The sequence below is a fragment of the Serinus canaria genome, chromosome 1A, assembly GCF_022539315.1.
Source record: "Serinus canaria isolate serCan28SL12 chromosome 1A, serCan2020, whole genome shotgun sequence".
NCBI lineage: Eukaryota > Metazoa > Chordata > Aves > Passeriformes > Fringillidae > Serinus > Serinus canaria.
Genome location: NC_066314.1, coordinates 45,016,532 through 45,039,352, shown reverse-complemented (window position 1 = coordinate 45,039,352; position 22,821 = coordinate 45,016,532). Strand labels below are relative to the sequence as shown.

Here is a 22,821-nt window from a genome sequence, read left to right as displayed (position 1 = left end):
TTAAATCTGTTTTCCTTTGATGTGCTAGATGTGTTTAAACAGTTCTCCAAACCACTATCAAATCTGCTTGTAAGTAATACAACTCTTTGTTTCCTGGAGGAAGCACTGATTTAAATTTACTTAATGTGGGTGGTTTTGTCTCAAGGCCAGCACGTACCTTCATTTACAGTTCCCTAGCAGACTATTTGTGCCCTAAGGGGAAAATTGTAATATAAACAATGTGTGTAACCAATTTAGATTCCCCAGTGGAATAGGTTTGGTCATCCAACTCCCCCATTGATCATCCAGCTCCAAAAGTCTGTGATGTCTGGTTGTATAAATCATAACTGCCAAAGTGGTAATACAGGAGGTTGTGAGATGGTTTGTTTTCCAAAGAAAAAGGAGAAAAGAAGTCTAGGAAGAAATTAGTAGTCTGAGTCATCATTAGCTGTGGATGTTGAATTTTGAGCCTGCAAACTGTAGGTTAGTATGATCAAATTAATGTAGTTTAAAATAGCTGAGGTTGATCTTAAGATTGCCTAAACCTTTAAAATAGAACTGAAATCATGCAGGCATAGCTTGAGTACTTTGGAACCAAAATCAATAGGAGGAGGAGTCCCATTGAAGGGATTGGGCTCTTCATTCACCCCTGAAATAGATGCAGGGAAGAACTTTGGAGGTTGAAAGGAATCATAGCCATGTTCCTTAAAAGACATCAGTCAAAACATCACCTTTTGAGGATTTTCAGTTCTCCAGGCAGGAGAGAAGCTTTAGGTACCAGCTGCAAGCACATTCCAGACTGCCAGCCCCGAGGCACAGGCTGTTTGTTGCCCCAGCCAGTGGTGTGTGGTGCTTTTGGCCACCCTGGTCCATAAGACCTCTTGCTGTGGTGCCCCGAGCTCTGCACCCTGCCCTGAGCCAGGAGGGAGGAACAAAAACACCTTTCCATGGCAGGCATGCAGGGAGGTGCAGGAAGCAGCCCTGCCCATGGCACTCCTTGCAGAAGGAGACCTGGGGCAGGTGTCCCCTGGTGCTGTCCCACAGCCCAAGCTGGAGAGGTCTGTGCTCTTGGGGGCAGTGGGCAGGAGCCTCTCTGGAACAGCTCCAGCCTGGAGTGCTGAGTCAGAGTAAAATTCTGAAATAATACTTTCAACTCAGCAATGTCTTCCAAATACTTCACAGATAGTAACGCATTTGTATTTCCAGTGCACTGTGGGGCTGTGATTTAAAATCGTATTTTCCATTTTTCAGAAGGAAAACTGACATACGGGGATGTTGAAAGTTGAATAAGATGATATAGAAAGTTTGAAGGAGCCTAAAATAAAGAAGTCATCTTTAGTTTTGTAACTTTAAACCACAATATGACTTTTTTTTTTACCTGTTTCGTGTTTGTTTTCTCGTCTCCTCTGCTTTTGAAGGATTAAAATATTACTGTGAATGAGGAAGAATATGCCCAAGAGAATACTGGTGTGTAAAATGAGATTATCTAAGAAGCAGTGAAGAAGGTTTTTTTTATCAATAGTTGCAATTACTCATGAAATAACAGAATTCTTTACTAGTTTATTTATGAATAATAAATACAAGAATATGGTCATCTAGATTCACTCTCTTGTTACTTCTTAGGCTACTTATTTCCTTTTTTTATAAGCATAAAATAGTTTATGTTGGGAGGATAAATAGACAGCTGTCTAACCAAAAAGTCAAATCCGAACAAAATTCTCTAAGGTTCATATTTTAGGTGCATTATATTTTTAATGTGGAAAGATGACTGAACTGTGCCAACCTTCAATTTAACATCAAAACAAAAATGCTTAACTACATCTATTGCTGGCAGTTGTATTTGCAATTCACACAGATGCAAACACCATAGACAGCTGTATCTTGATCTGTAAATTTCAGCCCATTTTCTTCCACAGATCCCTTGAGAATTGTGTATTTCATGGAATCATAGAACCATCACTGAGTTGGATCATCTGTCTCTGAGCAGGGACGTTGGAATGAGATGATCCAGCTCAGTGATGGTTCTGTGATTCCATGAAATACACAGTTCTGCTCTGAGCAGGGACACCTCCCACTAGAGCAGGTTTCTCAAAGCCCCATCCAACATGGCCTTGAACACTTCCATGGGTGGGGTATCCAACACTTCTCTGGGCAATGGACAAGTAAACCAATAGAGACATTACAAGAAGTCTTCCTAATTTCTGCCTGAATAGAGGGAGAGAATTTTTTCAAGAATGTTATAGAAGCTAATGTTTTACAGCTGAATTCATGTGAGGTGGATCATACCTACAAGCTGCTTCAGCAAATGGAATTAAGGAAGCCTCTTTTATATTCAGTATTAATGATCCAAACTTTAGCTGTAAATGCCACACCAGGAAAAGGACAAACGTTCTTTATTAATTTACTGCTTTTCACACTCGGTCTTGTGAACTAGAAGGTCTACATTGAGAAGATTTTATGAAAACTGAATTTTAATACCTAACATTTACATTTTTGATCTGCTGGAAGAAAGCTGTGCTTAGAGTTTGGGGTGCTTTTCTGAAAGAGCTTTTTTGCTGTTTGGAGTGGTTTTTTTGCAGGAAGGTAGATACCTATAGTCTGATCAACTTCATTGGTGTTTGTCCAGAAGTTGTATCCTCTCTGCAAGGCTAGGATGCTGGGGTACACTGGCAGCTGGCAGCACCAGCAGAAGGGGTATTGTCAATGAGAAGGAGCTCACCCATCACCCACTTCTTGCCTGCAAGAGAGCCAGTCCTAGGGGCCCAGTTGTTGTCTGGAAATTTTCATGTGAAGTATTTTCAGGAGCAGCAGAAGAAATACACTGCTGCAAAAAGTGTAATTCTTCTAATAAGAAGTGATATTTTGAGCTTCTGCTTCTCTAAAAGAAATACAAATTTCACTCTGATTTTTTTTTTTTTTTTTTTTTTTTTTGCTAGTAAGGCAAGATCTCCCCTCTGCTTTGAGAACATTCAGGGATGCAGCATTTACTTTTAAATACATACCTGAGTTTTTTTGTATGGGAGAAGGAAATTCAGCAAAGGGCCACCGAGATGGTTGGGAGCTGAAGCAGTTGCCTACCGAGGAGAGTCTGAACGACCAGGGCTGGCTGGAGAAGATGTGGCTTTTGGGCACTAAAACTGAAAGGGGACTCTGAATGCCTTGAGGAACTTTCTCCTCATATAGGCAGGCAAGCATGGGGACAGGTTGTTCGCAGAATCTGTCCTTGAGGTTTTCAAGACCTGACAGGATGAAGCCCTGAGAAATCTGGTCTCATCTCGCAGCTGCTCCTGCTTTGAGCTGCAGTTGGAGTGGAGCTTTCCTGAGCTTCCTTGCAGCAGGAATTATCCTGTGATTTATGTCCTTATTCTTTTGAAAGACTGCTCAGTCTAATTTGAAGTATACTGAAACTTTCAGATCTGTTTTGACTTCCCCTAACCTAAATCACTTTGCTAATTTATTTGCTATTGTATTGCTCTGTGTAATCCTACTAAATTTCCTCTGGCTGATCTGTAGGTCGTCTGACCTGTTTTCAGTTCCTACCCCATTCTGAGAAGTCCTTCACTTCTGGATCCTCCTTAGAGAGCACTGGCACCCCTCCAAGCCACAGCATGGAGCAGGTCCTTGCAGATTCCCTCAACATGTTCAGTCCATTTGTGCTTAAATACCAACAATCATCCTCGAAACATGCTGCATCAGGAGTCACACAGTGTCCAAGCCTTGCTGTACTTCTCCTTGCTGCTGCTGATTTAATTGGCCAGTTTTCCAACACAGGAAGGAAATTTGAATTTAAATGATTCATACTGAAGGATCTCATTGCGAACATCTTGAATTTTTCACAGTGCACAGAAACTGTCTTGGTAGCACATGGAAGGCAATATTACACTTTCTCTTTGTTATTCTCAATAATGTATGCATAGATATAAATATGCACATGCATACATATGTTCCTGAGTGTTTATTTCAGATGGCCAGGAGTGATGTCAGAAGGTCATGAGAACCAGGGGATGGTGTCTGAATTTTTAAAGTTTTCTAATCACTTACTGGTCCCTGCAGTTAGGCTGGCTGTAACGTTCTGAACCTTCCTTTTCTCTCATCTTAAATACTCTTTTAGCCCTTCTTTGGTCCTTTAGTATCTTCTGTGACTTCTCAAGGATAATTTCTCCTAATTTAGGTAAATCTTTAACATCTTCTAACATGCCATTGAGTGAAACTCATTGAGCTGTAATGAATGCATCTGGACTGCCTTCCACCCAGCTCCTGCTCTTCCTGTGTGTGGGGTCCAGGTATTCTTTTCTGCCACTTTCCTCTGCTCAGAAAGCATATGATTTCTATGATCAGTCTTATCGTTTCTTTCTTCAGATTACCAGCCATGTTTTCCTAGTCTATAAGGAGGAAGCCTAAAGTTTTCCCTGGAAAATTCTTTTCACCCTTGCTTTGCCCCTCTTGCTTGTCAGAGCTGTGTTCCACCATGACTAGACAGGACAACCTTTTATGCATGGGACACCACGAAAAGGATATGATAGCAGAGTCTTGCTGTGACCTTACTCATAAGCATTTATCTTTTGGGAAGTATTAAGATAATGGCATATTTGATCCTAATCAGGCAATAGATTATGCTATTGTTTATCTCTTCTTTGCCATATAACTTAGGAAAATGTTCTTTCTTAAACTCTTTCACAGACCCTCTGTGTCAGTGGTATTGGGTGCCCAAGTGTATTTGTGTTTATTGTGGTGGAAGTGTATGCACAGATTGAATTCTTTAGGGTTTTTTTGAGAGCATATGTTTTGGGAGCTGAAAGTTGTGAGTGTTTGAAGCCTAATCCGCATTCTCCTTTCTGCTGCCTATTTTTGGCCTCAGATAATCACTTAACCTTTCTCCTTGCCTTGGTTCCTTCTTCTCTACCACAGGGGTATGCAACTTTAGGTACTTCTTCTGGGTATTTCATAACTCATTAAAAATTTTAAGTACATTGAAGATATAAACTATGGATATAGTAAATGCTAAATATTTCTACAGTGGTGCAAGGAAAAGGTTGATTTCTGAATTTGAATTCATTACCATCCATAAAATTAATATTCCATCTGTACTGCATTTCAGTACCTTAGTCATTTAAACAATAATGAAAGCAAAACTGAGCAAGGAGTTTTGCGCTGCTGTCCTTCTGACTGGGCATTTGTGGAGTTGTGGGAAATTCTCAGTCTCTGCTGGTCTGCTTGACTCACTGTTGATTGTATTTAAAGATGGTTTCATTTAAGCTTAAATCCTTCAAACCTGTAATTCTGGAGGTAAATCTTTTTGTTGGGGAAAGTTCACTTGAACAGTTCATGAAGCCGAGACTTGCACACAACTTTCCATTTGGGAAAAGATGGGCTGGGGAGGGAGGGGCCGGATGGGTACCACTGACATGTGTAAGAGAGGATTCATTCACTGCCCTCTTTTTAAATGGAGCAGCTTGAAGCCTGGACACTCAGGTGCTGCAGGGTTCCCTGTCCCTGGGTCAGCACCAGGGCAGCTGAAGGACTGAGCTGGCTGAGTCATGCCAATCCCTAAAGGCAAGTCCTTGAGAGGGGCAGGATTTAAAACACACTTTGGTCTGAAGAATATCACGATGCTGAGAAATGGCTGCACAATGTGGCAGCATCATGGCAAACCCCTTGCCAGCTCTGGGGAGAAATAAAACATCTGCCAGCATGCAGTACCCTGCTGCATCCCCTCCTGCTTTCGGCGCCTCGGTGCGTACAAATAGCCGTGCCCTCGGTTTTCTTGGCTACCTTGATTACCAGAAGTTTGGGCATGCTGCACCAGCATGGAAATGCCTTCTCTTTGCTCTTCTCTTGCAAAGCAGAGGCACGGCCTTCTGCCATGGATTCCTATTCAGGAATCTTCCCCACCTCAGGCAAACAGATACAGGCATCACAGCGGTGGGGTATGGCCGGAACATCCTGAAGTCAGTTTTGTTGACATACACAGAAAAAGGTCATTGGTAACCACTGCTGCAGTGTCCTAAGGATGGCTCAGCAGAAGAAGCTGCAGCAGTGATTTGCTGCTGATCTTGCACTGAGACTATGTGTTCAACACGTGGAGGAGGACTAGAGGACTAGTTTGTAGCAGGTTGCAGGGGATGAGGTAGAAGACTGGAAAAAAGTTAAAGTTTTAATTAGCTAATGCTATCAAAATGTAGAGCCCTGCACATCAGGAAAGAGAAGCAAAGAACTATGAAAACAAGATAAGGGAGGTGGAATTAACCACATCTGTGAAAGTATTAAAATGATTGAAGCTGGAGGAAGGGATGTGTGCTCATGCATTTCAGATGATGAAGGAAATAAGGGACAATTAACAACATAAGACAGCCACCAGGCTGTCTGGCAGCACTCTGTAGTCAGTCCAGAGGATGCCAGGCTTCCCTGACAGTGTATAGAAGTGGTAACTTGTTCTCTCACCAGCCAGGGTGCAGGCCACAAAAGGTAAGAGCAAGAGTCATATTTTAAAACGACTTGCACGTCTTTGGGTTGATTTGAGCATTAGTGCTAAATTTCTGCTGCTGCAGACAAAAACCAGCAATGCACGTTCTTGATGTTGTTAAATTACTGAAATATTAATTGCTATCTCTTCTGGACGCTGCAGTTGCATTTTTCATGTCTGTTTATTGCCTTTTGTTGCTGCCTGCTGAAGATAGCGTGGGCAGATCCTATGTCTGATGCTTTGTTTTAGTTGCCTGGCTACTGTAAAATGTTATCTTAGCTTTTGCTGAGGTGCCACAGATGCTTTATTGATGATTGTCCAAACAAGGAAATATATAAAAGATGCTGGTGAATGCTGTGCTTGCCTAGTTCTGCTGCTTTTGCAAGAGATGCTACAATATGCTCACTTTGCTTTGCTACTACAGATTCTCTGTATGATAATGTAGAGGGTAGGCTGAATGCTTACATTTACACACCGGGGTCATGGTCAATGCCAAAGGTAATATTGTCTGTATCTTAGTGTGCAAAGGGACTGTTGTTGGAAGGAGATGGTGGGCAGCTGCTTCACTAAATTGCAATGCATTCATTTCTGGTAATTGTTATAAAGAAAATGTATTTTTCCTGTTGATCCTGTTGCCAGATTTTTCCCTTCCTTTCTCCCTGTGAATGTCTCCAACATAGAGGGATTTAAGTCTCAAAACTTACTCTGGATGTTGACTTCAAACTTCTTCCCTGCCAAAACCTGAAAGTAACCAATATTTCTTCTGCTTTAGGCAGTTTCTATTTATGCTCTCATAACTTTATCTCTACATCATGAGCACTTCTGACTAAATTGTTTTCTTGTACTCACAGTCTGAAACCTCTTCTAAAGTCTCCGAATACACTGTTTCTTTTCTGTCAGTCCAAAAATATTTTGTCAGCAAATAAATAATAGAATTACTTTTTACGACTGTTTTACTTCCTTCTTTAGTGTTATTGCAAACCTTTTCTTAATTATTCTTGCCTTTTGGCAGTTGCAGTGCATTAACATTTACGAGATGAGATACAGTTTTCTGTTTATATTAGCAGTCTTCGGTCTGTGAGATCTGGACCAACCAGAATGCAGGATATCCTTTCTCCTCGATCCATCAGGTTCATAATGTAAGATACAGCGATGAACGGCTGTCTTGTCCCTCTCTGGATGTACAGTCTGTTGCCGTGGTGTTCTCTCGGGTGTCGTGTCGCTGGGATGACGGAGCAGTCCGTACCTCGTGCGGGACCGTGTGTGCGCGCGTCCGTCCGTCCGTCCGTCCGTCCGTGTGTCCTGCCGTGTGTGTCGGCTCCGTGTGTGCGTGCGAGCGGGGCGGCGGCCGGCTCGCCCGGGGCACCTGTGGATTCTGTTCCTCGTCTTTCCGCTCGCTCCCTCTTCCGAAGCGGGAAACCGTGCAAACAGCTCGGTCTGCACAGTTTGGCCCCCGCCGTGTGTCCTGCTGCCCTCTCTGTGTCGGTCTGCAGGCTTTGCCCAGCTGAGGTGGCACAGTGCCTTTGCAGGGCTCTTTGGGGGAGTTGGACTCATGGTGCCCTTGGTTTCTGTCACCTCTCTGTGGCGGTCACAAGCGCTGTGCAGGGGAGAGCAAACCTGGCGATCCATTCTGCACTGTGGCAAGGGCGGCAGCCAGTGTTCAGCAGGGTATTGGAGAGCAGCTGTAGATTTCTCGTCAGTCTGTCATTCCTCCTTGGAACATTTCTGCTAGAGAGGGGTCGTTTTGGCCACCGAGCATCAGAAGTGTTTTAAATCTGAAGTACACCGTGAACCTGTTTCCATTATTTCAAAGCCAAACATTTCAGGAGCTAGAATTGTCTTCCTCTAGGAATTAAAACGCAAGAAAATAATGAGGATTCGACTAGTCTGCAGAGCATTTAAAATTTTTACAGGAAAAAAATTATAAATTTTTCAGCCAGAGCTGTTGTATCCATGTGTGCTCCAATTTGTTGTTGTCATGGTGACTAATACACGTTACCATAACCAGGCATAAGGCTTAACAGGTGAAAAGTTATAAGATGTGCTCCTTGTTAAAAATAACTGCATTCAAACCACTCAAAACCAGGCCTTCTTGGCTTTTTCTTCCTTTTAGCATGGAGGCTTTTTAACGTGACATTTTTATAAAAAGACGAGGGAGGTGTTAGATTTTTATAGAAGATTTATTGAGGTTACTTCTTATCTGCGACTATCTCTGCATCCAGGTGCCTTTAATATGAGTCAAATACATTTCTCAGAGAATGGATGAGATAGGAAAATGTGCAGCAATTGTAGAGAAAAGTGTAGAGAAAATAATAGCTGTAGTCTGCTTCTCTAGCTCATTTGACATCAAGCATCCAGCCTTTTCCAGAGCACAGAGAACTGTGTATCTGCCCATTTTTGGGGTTAGAAAACACTGCAAGAGCACGAGGTATTGGTCTCTAAAGCTATTAAAAGTTGTCACTGCAAAAGGATTGAATCCTTACCACTCTGACACCTGCCTTGAGACCATTTTCTGATTATAAATTATTTATCTGCAAAATGTAGGGCAAAAGATCTTCTTTTTCAAGTTAGCTGAGGCCAAAGAGAGGAAAGGTGCTGGTTAAAGTCATAGGGAGGTTAAAATACTAAACCACAGGCAATACAGAAAAATCCATGTGATAAATTGCACAGCTGTCTGATGAGCTGTAAAGTTGGATGAGGAAGAAATTATCTCTGCCTTTCTACTTCATCAGAGAGATAAATATCTCCATCCGTATATTGTGTCATAAAAAATACATAAGCTTAAATGTTTGATTATTTCTTATAATTGCAAATTAATTATTCAAACCAGAAAATCCTTATCCTACCATATCTATTTTTAAAACTTAAATCAAACATTATAGTTGGTCTTGCACAGCAATTTATTAACGTTTCTGTACTGCTTGAAAAGTGTATTGGGTGCTTATGAAGGACTTGAATCTCAATAAATCACCCATAAATTGTTCCATATCAACTCCTCAGATTTAGGACTATTTGTAATTAATATTTTTCCACCCCGACTTGAGCCTTGTGGTTTCAAGTCTTCTCTAGGTCAAAGATGGTCCTAGAGATGGTCCTATTTCACCTGATGTTAGCTGTCATCATCACATCCTCAATCTCAGAATTTCAGTATCTGACTAGAGCCAGTCAGCTGAGAAGCTGCCTTTCCTCTTGGGGAGGTTTTTAGATACGGGTTTATGAATGTATTTAGCTCTCTAAATCTTGTTTAAAAGTGTTTCTTCCCTCAAGAAAAAAAAAAAAGGGGGGGGGAAGGAAAGGAAGTTGCATGGGGAGTATGTAGTAGGGATTACACTTCTAAACATCTTCATGGATCTGGGCTTTGAAGACTACCCTGTTACAACTCAGCCTAAATAGGTTATGAATACTAACAGTAGTACTGTTTAAAAGTCTAAGGAGTTTGGTAAGAAACAAAAGGAAAGGAAACCAGGAGCCACTTCTGCTGAATATTAAAAAAACACCAATGGTACAGCTGTAAAAGAAAATTTTGCCTATGTATAATAACTTCTCCATCCATCCTAATAGTCTATATCCATGTGTTTAATTGTATAAACTTTTCTTAAGCTGCTCCTCTACAGACACATGGAAGTACATGAAAGGCCTCCAGGGGCAGTGGTGTGTCAGGAACAGCAGAAATCCTGCATGTCTGCAGTCCCCTAACCTCAGCTCTATTGCATGGTTAGAACATCCTAAAGATAGGTAGAGCAATCTTGGCAATTCTGTTTGGTCTAATTTAAAAGGAGTAGGTAGTAAGAGGTTTATATTTATAGAGCATTCAATGGATACAAACACGGTCTCCACATGGTCCTGCTCTAAGTGTCTCATACACAAGTTTTATTAGCCTGGTTGAAGATTATTTCTCATTTCTCTATCAAATTGAGCCAAAACAAGAGGTAATCATTGTTCCCCTTTTCCTGCCCTTTATTTACAGACAGAAACAATGCAGTTCTCTATGCTTTTTATACTTAATGTGCAAAAGGGAAGCAAACTGTAAAATGATGTACTCACTTTTCTCCTCATGTACCCTGCTTAATTTGCCAGTGTTATTATCCCTTCCTGCATGTGAGGGAAGCCACCTGCTGAGCAGTGCAATAGAAGGGTTTGGAGCACTACCCCTGGTCACTTGTTTGGTAGGAGTCCTGCCCCTGCCTCATGGCCATCCCTGTGCTTCCTTGGTAGAGAAACTTGGTAGTCAAAAGATGCACTTTTGTAGCTTTCCTGTCCTGAATTTACCCCATGTCCACATAGGACCCTTTTGCTAAATGGGCAGGATGTACCTCCTGAGCTCTGCTTCCTTACACAGAACGTGCAGGAGTGTGTCTTTATTAGGGAGGGAAAGAAGAACTAAATCAAGTGGTCTGTTAGCTGTGGCCCTGAACAGTTCATAAGAGGCTGCTGAGCACACTGTGAGAATTTGTGATGTGTGCAATCCATCTTCTCTTGTTGTGAAAGACAGACTCCACTAATAAGGATGCAGATCCTTGCCCCTTGTAATATGATGGAAATCTTATTTTATGAGAAGAGCTGCCTCGTAAAGAAGTCCAATTCCCCCTTCAGATTAAATAAGATAGAAATTTTTATGCATTAGTGGCCAGAAGGATTCACTTTTGTGGATACAAACTGCCAAAAATTGGAGCAATTGCTCCTGCTGCTTTCCTTTCAAAATCTGATGCTGAAGTCATATCCATGGCATGTAAGCAACTTAACTAGGCAAAACAGAAATGACACTACTTGCTAATGGTGCCAACAGTAACTAACTAGGTTTGACTTGTTTTATGATGTTCTCTTGCTTGAAGTTGCCATACTGGCAGGGTAATGTTGATGTTTCCAGATTTATCTCTTGCTTTTCATTGCAGAGCTGTGCAAACGCGTATCATTTTGTTATTTTGTGACACATGAAAATGATGTACTTGTTCTGTTTACTCTGTCCTGACTTAATTAGTAAGATGTGATAGATTGCAAGACTTTGAATGTCTTCAATAAGATTTTTTTCATGTGTTTTTGATGCTTAACTTCTTTTTGCTGTAAAAGTCTGAACTTCTATCCATGTTCTGTGTGAAATGCTGATGACAATTCCTTGTCAGTTTCAAAGCATATTTTAACAATATGACATACATAGAAAATGCACAGAGATAAGTGCAGGTGAAGAAAGAGGTAGCATAATCCAAATTGAAATTATCATATAGGAAAGGATAAAATGGTTTGAGAGAGAAGAATGGGCAAAAGGAGAAGGAGGATCAGGAAGGACAATTGTAATTGCAAAAAGACAGAGTTGTGGGAAGAGGGGATTTGAGAGGCAGTCCAGACCAGAAAGGATAGGAGGGAAGTGAGAGTGGTGGCAGAGGGAAGAGGGCTTAGGAAGAGGAGAAGTCCATGCATGGGTCATTTCCAGTTAAAGTGAGCTCATGCATGGACCTGCAAGGTAGAAGGAGCCCTTAAGGAGAGGTCAGTTCAGGTCCTATGGAGCCATGACCAAAAATACACAATGGCAAGTGAGACCCAGACCAGCACTGCCAGGCTGGGGACATTCCTCCACTGATGCCTGCCTTGGCTCTTCTGGAGGGAAGAAAAGTGAGCTGTGAAGGGATTTGGCAGCAAACTGCACTCCTGCCTGTGTTCTCTGAGGGCTTTGAGGAAACTGGGGAGATGACAGCTCAGAAAGGCAATCTCCTATATCAATGAGAATGATGAATTTGGAAGGACAATGTTTGTACCTCCACAATGAGGCATCAAGAGAAGGTGATCAAAGTAAATATTCACAGAGAGATTAAAGAATGCCTCGTGTGTTTGAAGAATGTATAATAAGTCTTCAGATCAAAGCAAAGTCTGTGTTATTTAGCCATTTAGGAAAGTTAGTTATTGGTTATATGAACTGGATAATGGAAGGCATATTAACTGTGCAGAAAATCTCGTAAAACACATAGCAGAATTTGTGAAAGGCATTTTTGTGCATCTCATGATTTTTTTCAAGTGCTCTCATCCTCATATATGTATTGTAAACACTTGTTTTTAAGGAACATTTCCGGTGCCTAATGATTTTATTCTCAAAGCAAAGAGATTTAATTAAAGCCTCATTAAACACTGCAGTAGATGACTTTGGATTATAAATTAAATCACGAAAAATGTTGTAGGAGTTGTGTTCCCTTATTTTAGTAACATGGCTCTGTGTGTAGAAAATAAATCCTTGTTAATTGAGCACAACAGTGGAGGGCTACTTTATAGTGAATTTTCCTGCACATACTCTTACATCTTGAACAACTGTGATTTTCAGACAGGAGACTGGGGAGAGCCTTCAATTACCTTGCGACCTCCAAATGAAGCCACAGCATCAACGCCTGTACAATATTGGCAACACCATCCAGAGAAACTCATCTTCCAGTCATGTGATTATAAAGCCTTTGTAAGTGTTGATAAGTGCAGTGCTTTGATTTGGGGTAGATATATTAAACTTGGGGTTTGGTAGGCTGTTGTGGTTTACTTTCATTTATAATATTTTTTTACTTGCTTTTAGAGAGACTGGTCACTGCTTCTGGAACACTGTAATTGTAATAAATGAGAAACAAGGATGCACAGTACTTCTTTACTATGAGTTGTGTGATACATTGCAGTCCATGTGGCATTAGTGTTAGAGAAAGGGCCCTGTGAGTAAGTGGCTGAGTGTTGTTGAAGTGACAGTGAGAGCAAGCACCCCTACTCTCAATCTCTTACAAATCCCTGTCTGGTAGCCATGAAAGAATAATAAAACATACCTAGCTCATACCTACCTTAATGCTGTGTGCACAGCAGTTAGAGTAAGTGTTGCCTCACCTGAGCTTTATGCAGGTGTTTTGGGGAAAGGAAATAAAGAGGAGGTGAGGGTCCCACCCTTAATAGGCAAAAAGGAAGTGAGGGTCCTGAGTGGTTTTCATCTGAGGAGCAAGGGCACATTCAGACCTCTCCCAGCCTGATGGCTTCTTGAAGCACCAGTATCAGTCAGTTACATCAGGGCAAAAATACTCATTTTTACCTCCATGTGGCTGCAGGCAGTTATGACTTCTCATCCCTGGAGAAATGGAGCTTCCCTCCACAACCAAAGACAATTAGTCTTCTCTGGCTGTTATAAATGTTTGTGGAGGAGAGAAACGTCTCCTGCAGTACAGAAAGTCATTGGAAGGGGTTTTTTTTTAATGAAAAACAGTTTTCTGAAATCTTGAGTTCCCTGTCAACAGGGTGGAGGAGCTGGAGCTTCTGGGGAGCTGAAGAGGTGGCTCAGCCCACCCTTTTAAATGCTTACATTTCCCCATCTGACTTTGCTGGAAAGCATTGTTGAAGCTGCTGGAGGTGCCTGCCAGCCCACAGTGCTCTGGAGGTGGCCACCTTATGGCTGGCTTATGGACAAAGGAAAGGGGCTCAGGAGTTGCAGTGACTGTAGGATGATAGCTGGGGGTTAACTGCTGGTCCAGGACCTGGGGTTGAGATCCTCTTCACTTGAAGGGCCTTGGATCTTTGGTGCTTTTTAGGATAATGCTCTGTTCACTAAATACTGCTGCGTTTTGGGGAACAGTTGGAGGTTGCTGGGTTGGATTTGGAGCATATCTGGAAAGGTAGGAATTAGAGACTAAATGCAGGTGAGACAGAGCCTGGCTCCCTCTGAGGAGGGGCAGAAGGAGTGTTACAGACCTGTCTTCTCTGGAGCACATCTCTTATCTTCCATTGGACCCTCATGGGGTTAAAAATTGCCATGCATGATCATCCCTGGACAGTAGCTAGAACCTCTGCCTTCCTCAGCACAATGGTCAAGAACCATCTCACCTTCTCTGTCTTCTACTGTTCAAAACCTCCTTGCTCACCTCAGTTGAAAAGGAAGGTTAGCAACTTCTTTAATTATTTTTCATAGTTTTCAGTGAAGTGAAAGAGTGCCTTTTCTCTTTTTGCATGATCCAGCAGTAAATTCATAATTGAATGTAGTAGATTGGAAGATGGATCATTAAGGAAATGAAGTTGGAATGACCAGGAATATCCAAGTTAGTGATGATTAAGGAAAGACCTTCCTTTCCTAAGGACCACGTGTCACCCCTTTGTTTCAGCTCCTTGAGCTGCATTGACCTCAGCTTTATAGAGTAAAACCCTGGCTTGTAAGTTATAATTGGGGTAGCTTTCACTCAATGCCACATCAATCAGTTAAACTGTTGGATGTTCTCTGTATTGCTCCCACATGCCCTGGGTGTTTGAGAAGGACTGTTTCCAAAAGCACAGAAAGTCAAAAGGAAGCAAAATTTCTTCCAAGAGTTTCAGATTTTTCTGACAACTAAATGGGATGGCACTGCTGTGATTTGTGTGTCTATTCCAGAGCCCACCTTGGGAAGCATTTCTGAGTGCCTTCAGCTGAGACTTTTTGCTGCTGTGCAGGTGGAACAGGTGCTCTCCTTCTCTTCTCCTCTTCTTCCTCTTCCTCTTCCTCTTCCTCTTCCTCTTCCTCTTCCTCTTCCTCTTCCCCTTCCCCTTCCTCTTCCCCTTCCCCTTCCCTTCCCTTCCCTTCCCTTCCCTTCCCTTCCCTTCCCTTCCCTTCCCTTCCCTTCCCTTCCCTTCCCTTCCCTTCCCTTCCCTTCCCTTCCCTTCCCTTCCCTTCCTTCCCTTCCCTTCCCTTCCTTCCCTTCCTTCCCTTCCCTTCCCTTCCCTTCCCTTCCCTTCCCTTCCCTTCCCTTCCCTTCCCTTCCCATCCCTTCCCTTCCCTTCCCTTCCCTTCCCTTCCCTTCCCTTCCCTTCCCTTCCCTTCCCTTCCTTCCCTTCCCTTCCCTTCCCTTCCCTTCCCTTCCCTTCCCTTCCCTTCCCTTCCCTTCCTTCCCTTCCCTTCCCTTCCTTCCCTTCCCTTCCCTTCCCTTCCCTTCCCTTCCCTTCCCTTCCCTTCCCTTCCCTTCTTTCTCTTCTGCCATAAGCAAAAAGCACTGCTTTTTTACCCTGCTGCCTGACTAACTAGTAGCTTTCAAGGAAAAAACCAATTTGTTTTACTGTAGTCTATAAAAAAATGAGAGAAAATAAAAACAAACAACCCCCAAAGCAAAACAAAAACCACCCAACCATCTAACCAACCAACCAAAAAACTGAAGACATTAATTGCAACCTGCCCAGAGAAGGCTAAGGATTCCAGATGTGTCAGACAGCAGGACTTAGAAAAATACAGTTAAGTTCAATATGGTTTTGTTTACTCTTCTAATTTCAGAGCTTGCTTTAAATATGTTGTTTTTCTTCAAGGGCAACATCAAACTGTCCCATCAAATTAATGTCAAAAGCCCCATTCACATCACCAGCAAGGCCCCAGCTGGACTCACAGCTGGTCAGTTTGTGAATCTTTCACATCTGCAGTCCTCTAGGAATGCCCTTCATTCATTCCTTTATGCTTGTGCTTATCTGGTAGTGTTGATGTTGCTCACTGGCCCATTTATAATGCCCTATAAAGAGTTTCTCACTAATTGCTGTGCTGGCTACTGTCTGCATTGAAATATTTATGCATTTTCTTGCAGGTCAGAGACTCCCACCATACACAGTGTAAACTGAAGGCTTTAAAGAAAATATCTCAGTTTAGGTCAGGAGAGCAGAGTACTGAACCAGTACACTCTGTGTTCAGTTCCAGCTTGCATTCATCTGTAACTGAAGTTCATTTTGAGAGGTTCTTGTCTAAGCTGAAGAGGGTTCATCATCTGGATGGGTCAGCTTAGGCTGTTTCCCAGAGGAGACATTCTGGTAGAGTGAGACAGGTCAGCAGTGGTGGGTCACAGCATCCTCATTGTCATGGTTTGAGAGGAAGTGAGTTTTTTTGAGAAGCTGTGGTCAAACCAATAGGTGCTCAGATTTGAATAATGGCACCTGGTGCTGCTACTGAGGACATGGATATGGATATGGATATGGATATGGATATGGATATGGATATGGATATGGATATGGATATGGATATGGATATGGATATGGATATGGATATGGATATGGATATGGATAGTGCCTTCCACAGTGCTTTCTCTCCTCCTGCAGCCTACTTACCATATTCTCACAATGGCATGACTCCCTTCAGCTCCCATGCTGCTCACTTAGAACTGGACTCAGGAGAAGCTGTGGCCTTGTGCTGCAGTGAGAGTACAGAGAATACAGCACATCTGTATTCTCTGGCACATCTGTATTCTCTGGCACATCTCTGGCTGCATCATCACAGGGTTGATGTAGCCAGAGAATACAGAGCTCTAAGAGCACACACCCCCCCCACAGGTATGCAGGCCTGTGGCACCTACAGGAGAAATGCTGAGCATGGTGTGGCTTTGGTTCAGCCCAGGTAGGAGTAACAAGACCCCTCTCTGCTAGGTGGGAATGGCAGGGAGGATGCAGCCAGCTCCATCCCTGGAGGAGCAGCGCCGTTCAGCCACGGCACAGGGGGTGCTGAGACCTCCGGGGAGCAGAGGCTGCAGGAGGGCTCAAACTGCATGTGCCAACGAGTGGCACAGCGAGGGAGAGGTCTGTAGCACAGGAGCTGTGTCACTGGGGCACATGCTGCCTTGTTAGCCCTGGAGATGAGCAGGCTCCTCCCTGGGGTTCCTCGCAGAGATCTGAGCCAGGACACAGCGCCCTGCTGCTTCCTCTCGCACAGCCGCCTCCAGATCACTAAGGGCTTCAAAATAATAGTTCAGGGTCAGCCTTTCCTTTGGATGAAATAATGTTTTAAGCTAGTTTTAGTACAGATTTGTTGTCTCTCTTTGCTGACATCAGGCCCTCTTTGCAGATAAATTAGTTACAGATTGAGTACACTGAGGTTAAGGTCACTGCTGGCCTTCTCATCCACGTGATTGCACACATAACAATAGGAGTTTGGCAGATGGCAGCTAAAAAAAGCAAATTCTCCATTTTATAATCTAATGTTTTTTTTAAGATGGAATCTGTAGTATTTGTTTGTTGTTTCAGTAACTAAAATGATAAGCTAGACAACTTTCAGATATTGTTTCAAAGAACTCCAGCTGGTTCAATACACTTGTTGCTGTGCATTCTTGTTTCATGGGTTAATTAACATATTAGTTTAAATTATTTGTCAAAGAGCTGCAGAGTAAGAAAGATCGAAAGCAGTATGTTAAGAAATTGATTGCTACCACTAGGTTTTTTTAAGCATTTTTTTGTGCATTTCTGCAGATGTTTGTCAGTTCTGGAATTGCAGCTAATCTAAGTTCAATGGATTTTTGTTCTAGTATTTAGGTTCCATGCTGGTAAAAGAGTTAAGAGGCACAGAGTCGACACAGGATGCATGTGCAAAGATGAGGGTAAGTTTGTAAACCTTCTCCTTCTCTATTGTATTAGTATTAAATAACTTGATTGTTTGTATTGTATCCTTTTTGCTTTTGTAATGTGCTGTTATCCATTTCCTTTCCTTGCTTTTACATTGATATTCAATAGGGAATCTATTCTGTCTTATATCTTAATTTGAAGTAATACCAAAATTTTAAGGTAATTTTTTATTTTGCATGTTGTATCTAACAAAAAACCTCAAATGTTTGTGTTATATTTCTCATGAATCTTTGAGGATGTTTCAAAGTACTGTCCACACAATTTGGCATGCCCAAATCCAATTGTTTTATAAACAGAATTTGTAGCTTTTATATGATCATCTAGATTGAATTTTCAATGTTAAATATGTAGTAGTAAATATATAACATGTTACCAAACACACTGGTTTTTACATATGGTCTAATCCAACAGCCACATAATCCTATGGATAATTTTTACTCACATGAGAATTTCCTTTAATTATGACTTACTTATATGCTTTTTGATTAAAGGGTGAAATGGGGTCTAACTCAGTTTCATCTCACAGTGGGAAAGCAGCTAGGTTTCCTTCAGACTGTTAAGAATATGTTTTCCTGTGGCTCTTTGGCCTGATACTGGTTTGTAGCAAATTGCAGTAGTCTATCTCCAAGAAGCATTGCTGTTGGACATACAAAACGAGCCATAGCCTGATATTCCCAACTGTAGCTGTAATAAGAACACACCTGTTCCCAGCCATGGTGAACATATCATGGGCTGGCATGATTAATTAATGAAGAAAATAATTGTTTGCTAATCTACCAAAGGTGTACAATTACCTAGATGGATGAGCAAAATCTTTTCTTCTGTGTATCCAAATACCTCTTATGCAAGATGTCTCTGAGCACAAGGGGTGACATTCAGATCAGAAAGCTGGAAAATGTGTAAAATTCATGCAATCAGACAACCATTTCCTGCTGGATGCATGTGTGCAGTACACAGACTTCCACCCAAGCTGGTTTAGTAATTCACAATTACTAGATTGCCTGAAGACCTGAGGCTTTTCAGCTAATTACATGCTAATCATTCCTTACCTGGGCTTAAACTCCTCTGAAAAAACCCAGCAATTTGACACAGAGGGATCTACAATCACATACACGTGTTCTGGGGAATTAATTGAGGCTGCAGGCATACCATCTCCCAATCCAGCTTTGAAACTGTCAGGCTTAGCAGTTCAATTTTTTGGGTGTATTCATGTTCAGAAATTAGGGCAGAATCTGGCACTATAGTAGCACATGACAACTTCAGTAAGTTTTCTGACTGAACTAGGAGACTTAACATCAAAAAAGGCACTCTAAATAATTTATAGGCATTTTAATATCTATTTCTATAAGTAATAACTTTGGCCAATTAAAATTATACAACCAAAAAAACCAAGTGTTTGAAAACATATTTAAAATACACATTTCCTATATAAATAGTGCAGTTTCACTTCTTTTCTATAGTGCCATACAGGACACTTATATAATACAGTGATGGTGTTCATGTACATTTGGTTTTTACATTCTCTTTTGTAACAGTTGTTCTGTGAAAGTGTTTATTTTGTGGTGTGAGGGTTTTTTCATTGCAAAGATATTTGAATAAAACAGTTTTTAATCAGGATTTCATCTATTCTCTCTATGTAGTCCTTTTAATCATGTTCCTATTCAAGTCAAAAGCAAAAAATGTTTGACTTAATGGGAACAAATTATTATTTTAGCCTGTTTGCCTGTGAGAAAAATGTATATTTTTCCAAACCTTCCTCCCTCTGGATGTCTTCTGAAAGTTGTTGTCAGTGAATTGGGAGTCCAGGTTGTCCAAAGTCATCCTGAAACTTTGCTGTGATGTTCATTATTTTATTTAGGTAACCTGGGGTTGTCATTGAAAAGCTGGTTTCTGTTACAGCTACATTTTACTTTAAATGTATTGAAAGGTACATTTCACTTACAAGAAAGAGAAGTGAAAAGCTGGATGTATTATTTGTCTGGCTCTCAGGTACTGAATTCTTTACACTTGTCCAGTGTCTCTGGAATCAACAAGACCTTTACATAGGGTTTACTATTGTGATAGAACAACCTTTTTTTTTTTTTTTCTGGTATTTTATTTATTATTCCATGCACATATTGCAAAACTGTAGCCTGCTGCAGTGTGAAACATGTTGGGTATGGGGGGTGGTATGTCACATATAAACTTGTGCCAGGTGGAGGTCACTCCCCACAATTAGTTTAATCTTTCTGGACTCAGCCACATAATGGCTTTATAGAGAATGTTTGCAAATTAGGTACCTAATTTTTCTGTCAATGTGGCTTTTGATTCTCCATCTTTTACCTAATGCTGCTGTCAGAAATGTTGACATTCACTGGATGTCTTGCAGTCAGCAGGTGCACAAGGATGAAAGAAGGGTATCAGTGAAAAAAAATCTTGATCTTCCTTAATCATTTATAAATACAGGGAAACAAGAAAAATGACATGTTTGCTGACTGCAGAGCCCTCACTGTTAGTTGTAGATGCTCCCAGGGCTTTCAATTATTGCAATTGATGGTTTTGGTTCTCCAGGGAAGTGTCATGTGGATATCCCTTGTGTCTCTTTGCAGAGAGGCTTACAGCAGCCTCCTTCTTATGGCTTAAAAGTGAAAGGAGATCCTAAATCTTCTATAATGTAAAAAAACCCACCAAGAAAAATAATTTAATAAAAAAGAAAACGAAAGGGCAACAACAAAAAACCCTGGGAACCTTTACCTTAATAACTCTTCTTGGAAATCCACTGTGCTTCTCAGCAGTGTGCTCTAGCAGGGCAGTTGATGGATTTGTTTGGGGAAAATCATGCAGATGCAATATCTGGAGCTCAACACTGGGGTCAAGGTTATACATGTTTTTTTTTCCCCATCCAAACTGCAAAATCATGTAACCACACAAAATTATGGATATTTGTCAAGAACTTCAGTTTTCTATTAATATATTTGCGCTCCTTTATATTTTACAGTTTCTTACTTGTTTCCAGCTATTTTCTCTCACAAACTCCCTCTCTAGTGGACAGCACTGTCTCCTTATCTCCATTCTCACTGTAAACTGACCTTTCCTACTTGGAGATTAAATCTTGCTGTCCTGGCCAGAGTAGATTTATTAATTATATTTGAGAGATTCCTTCAAGAAATTAAGAATTCCTCTTTTTCAGTGTGAAATGGGAAATACTGCAAGTTGGGTTTTCAATCAGATCGCTGCCTTCATCACAATTTATCACAGGAACGTGAAGGGAGAATAAGATGTGTTTGCATCAAAATAAAGGCAAGGGTTAAAGTGAATTTTGAGCTGGAAAGAGATTTGTTCTCTACAGAAGACTTCATTTGGCATTTACAGATCGGAATTCCTTGACCAGGTGGGAAGGGGATTGTTTTATATTTACTGGCAAGAGCACAGCAACAAGGTAGATTCTTTCTTTGCAGCTGTGTTAAATCACTGATGTTGCATACACCAACTGAACAGTCCAAACCAGTCAAATATTTACTGCAGCAGAAGGGAACTTAAATTTGCTTCTTAGATCCTGCCACCTTCCTGACTATTATATTTCTTTCTTAAATATTTTCTTGCTAGGAATAGGTTCTTAAATTTCAGATCAGAGTTCTGAGGAACCAGCAATATAATTCTGCTCACAAAGCAGGTGAAATGTCTTGCTGACTTAAGACCAAAATGTCAAAGTTGGAGTTGCTATAAAATCTGATTCTCTTATCTCTGGAGAGGAAAGTGAGGCAGAGTTGACTCACTGAAAACAGGCAGCATCTAGGGCCTTTCTTCCTCCTTTCATTTCTTCTTAGGTAAAGAAGGAACCAAATTTAGATGTTGCTACTAAACCCTTTCTTACTTTTCAATCTATGTTTCATTTTTCCTCCAGAAGTAGAAGTCTGCATCTGCCTCCTGGTGAAACTCTCTGGGCAAATACCATGTCAGCATCAAACACTATTTTGGGATTTAGATTCTTCAGTCTCTGCTCTTTTGAGACTTGCAGCTCTGCCTCTCTCTTGTGGCCACTGCTTTCAGAGGGTCTGCAGTGGAACAGGCCCATGGATATTACCCAAAAGGAAAAAATGAGTAGTGCTGGAAGATCTTATGAACATTCAGTCTCTATGCACATCCACATCATGCTGTACCATGTGTTCAGAGGATGGTACATCCTTGAATTCTGGCTGAAAGGAATCTAAAGGGCAGCTCCAATGCAGAGGAATGTTTAGAGATACTGCAAAAGAAAAAACATCTCTCTCTCAACTAGGTGCATTACAGGTGCACCACAGGTGCACTATTCATATTAAGAATGTAGCTTGGAGGCATCCACTAATTGTAGAGCAGTAAAGAGTTTTGTACCATGAGGATTGCAGATGTAGTTTTATTCAAACAAGTGTTAAATTATGTCAACAATGCATTTTTAAACTTTTCAGACTGAGAGAAGTTAGTAAGTATTTGTTAAAAGGCAGATTGTACAATTGTATGTAAATATTTGGTAAAAGGCCAGTTGGCCTCAAAACTAACTGCTCACATGTGGACTTGGAGTTTTTATTTCAATTTCATCTCGTGCATGATCTTGTCAAAGGGATTCACTCAAGCTCCTCTTCCCCAGCTGGTCAAGGGAGGTGATTGTCCCCCTTTACTCTGCCCTGGTGCCGCCCCACCTTGAGTCCTGTGTGTGGTTTTGGGCACCAGGCTGTGAGAAGGAAATAAAGCTGTTAGAGAGCATCCAAAGGAGGGCCATGAGAATGTTGAAGGGCCTTGAGGGGAAGCTTTGTGAGGAGCAGCTGAGGACACTGATCTGTTCAGCCTGGAGTAGAGGAGGCTGAGGGCAGCTCCTGCATGGCAGTCTGCAACTTCCTCATGATGGGAAGAGGAGGGGCAAGACTGCTCTCTTCTCTGTGGTGGTCACCAACAGGACCCAAGGGAATGGCCTGATGTTGTGTCAGGGGAGGTTTAGGTTGGGTATTAGAAAAAGGTTCTTCACCCAGAGGGTGTTTGGGCACTGCAACAACTCCCCAGGGCAGTGGTCACAGCACCAGCCTGGCAGAGCT

General features: G+C 41.6%; 1 protein-coding gene across 5 annotated transcripts in view; it reads left to right on the top strand.

Moving 5' to 3' along the window:
* The window catches only part of ANKS1B (ankyrin repeat and sterile alpha motif domain containing 1B), a 410,803-nt gene that overhangs the window by 369,742 nt on the left and 18,240 nt on the right, over nt 1-22,821 (top strand). For 4 of the 5 annotated variants that reach the window (XM_050969881.1, XM_050969880.1, XM_050969882.1 and 1 more), the window contains 2 exons: nt 12,750-12,878; nt 17,680-17,751. In XM_050969881.1, the coding sequence (XP_050825838.1) occupies nt 12,750-12,878; nt 17,680-17,751 (201 nt within the window). Of the gene's footprint in view, nt 1-7,509; nt 7,582-12,749; nt 12,879-17,679; nt 17,752-22,821 lie in introns of all 5 variants that reach the window. The other variant, XM_050969884.1, reaches the window with a different exon arrangement.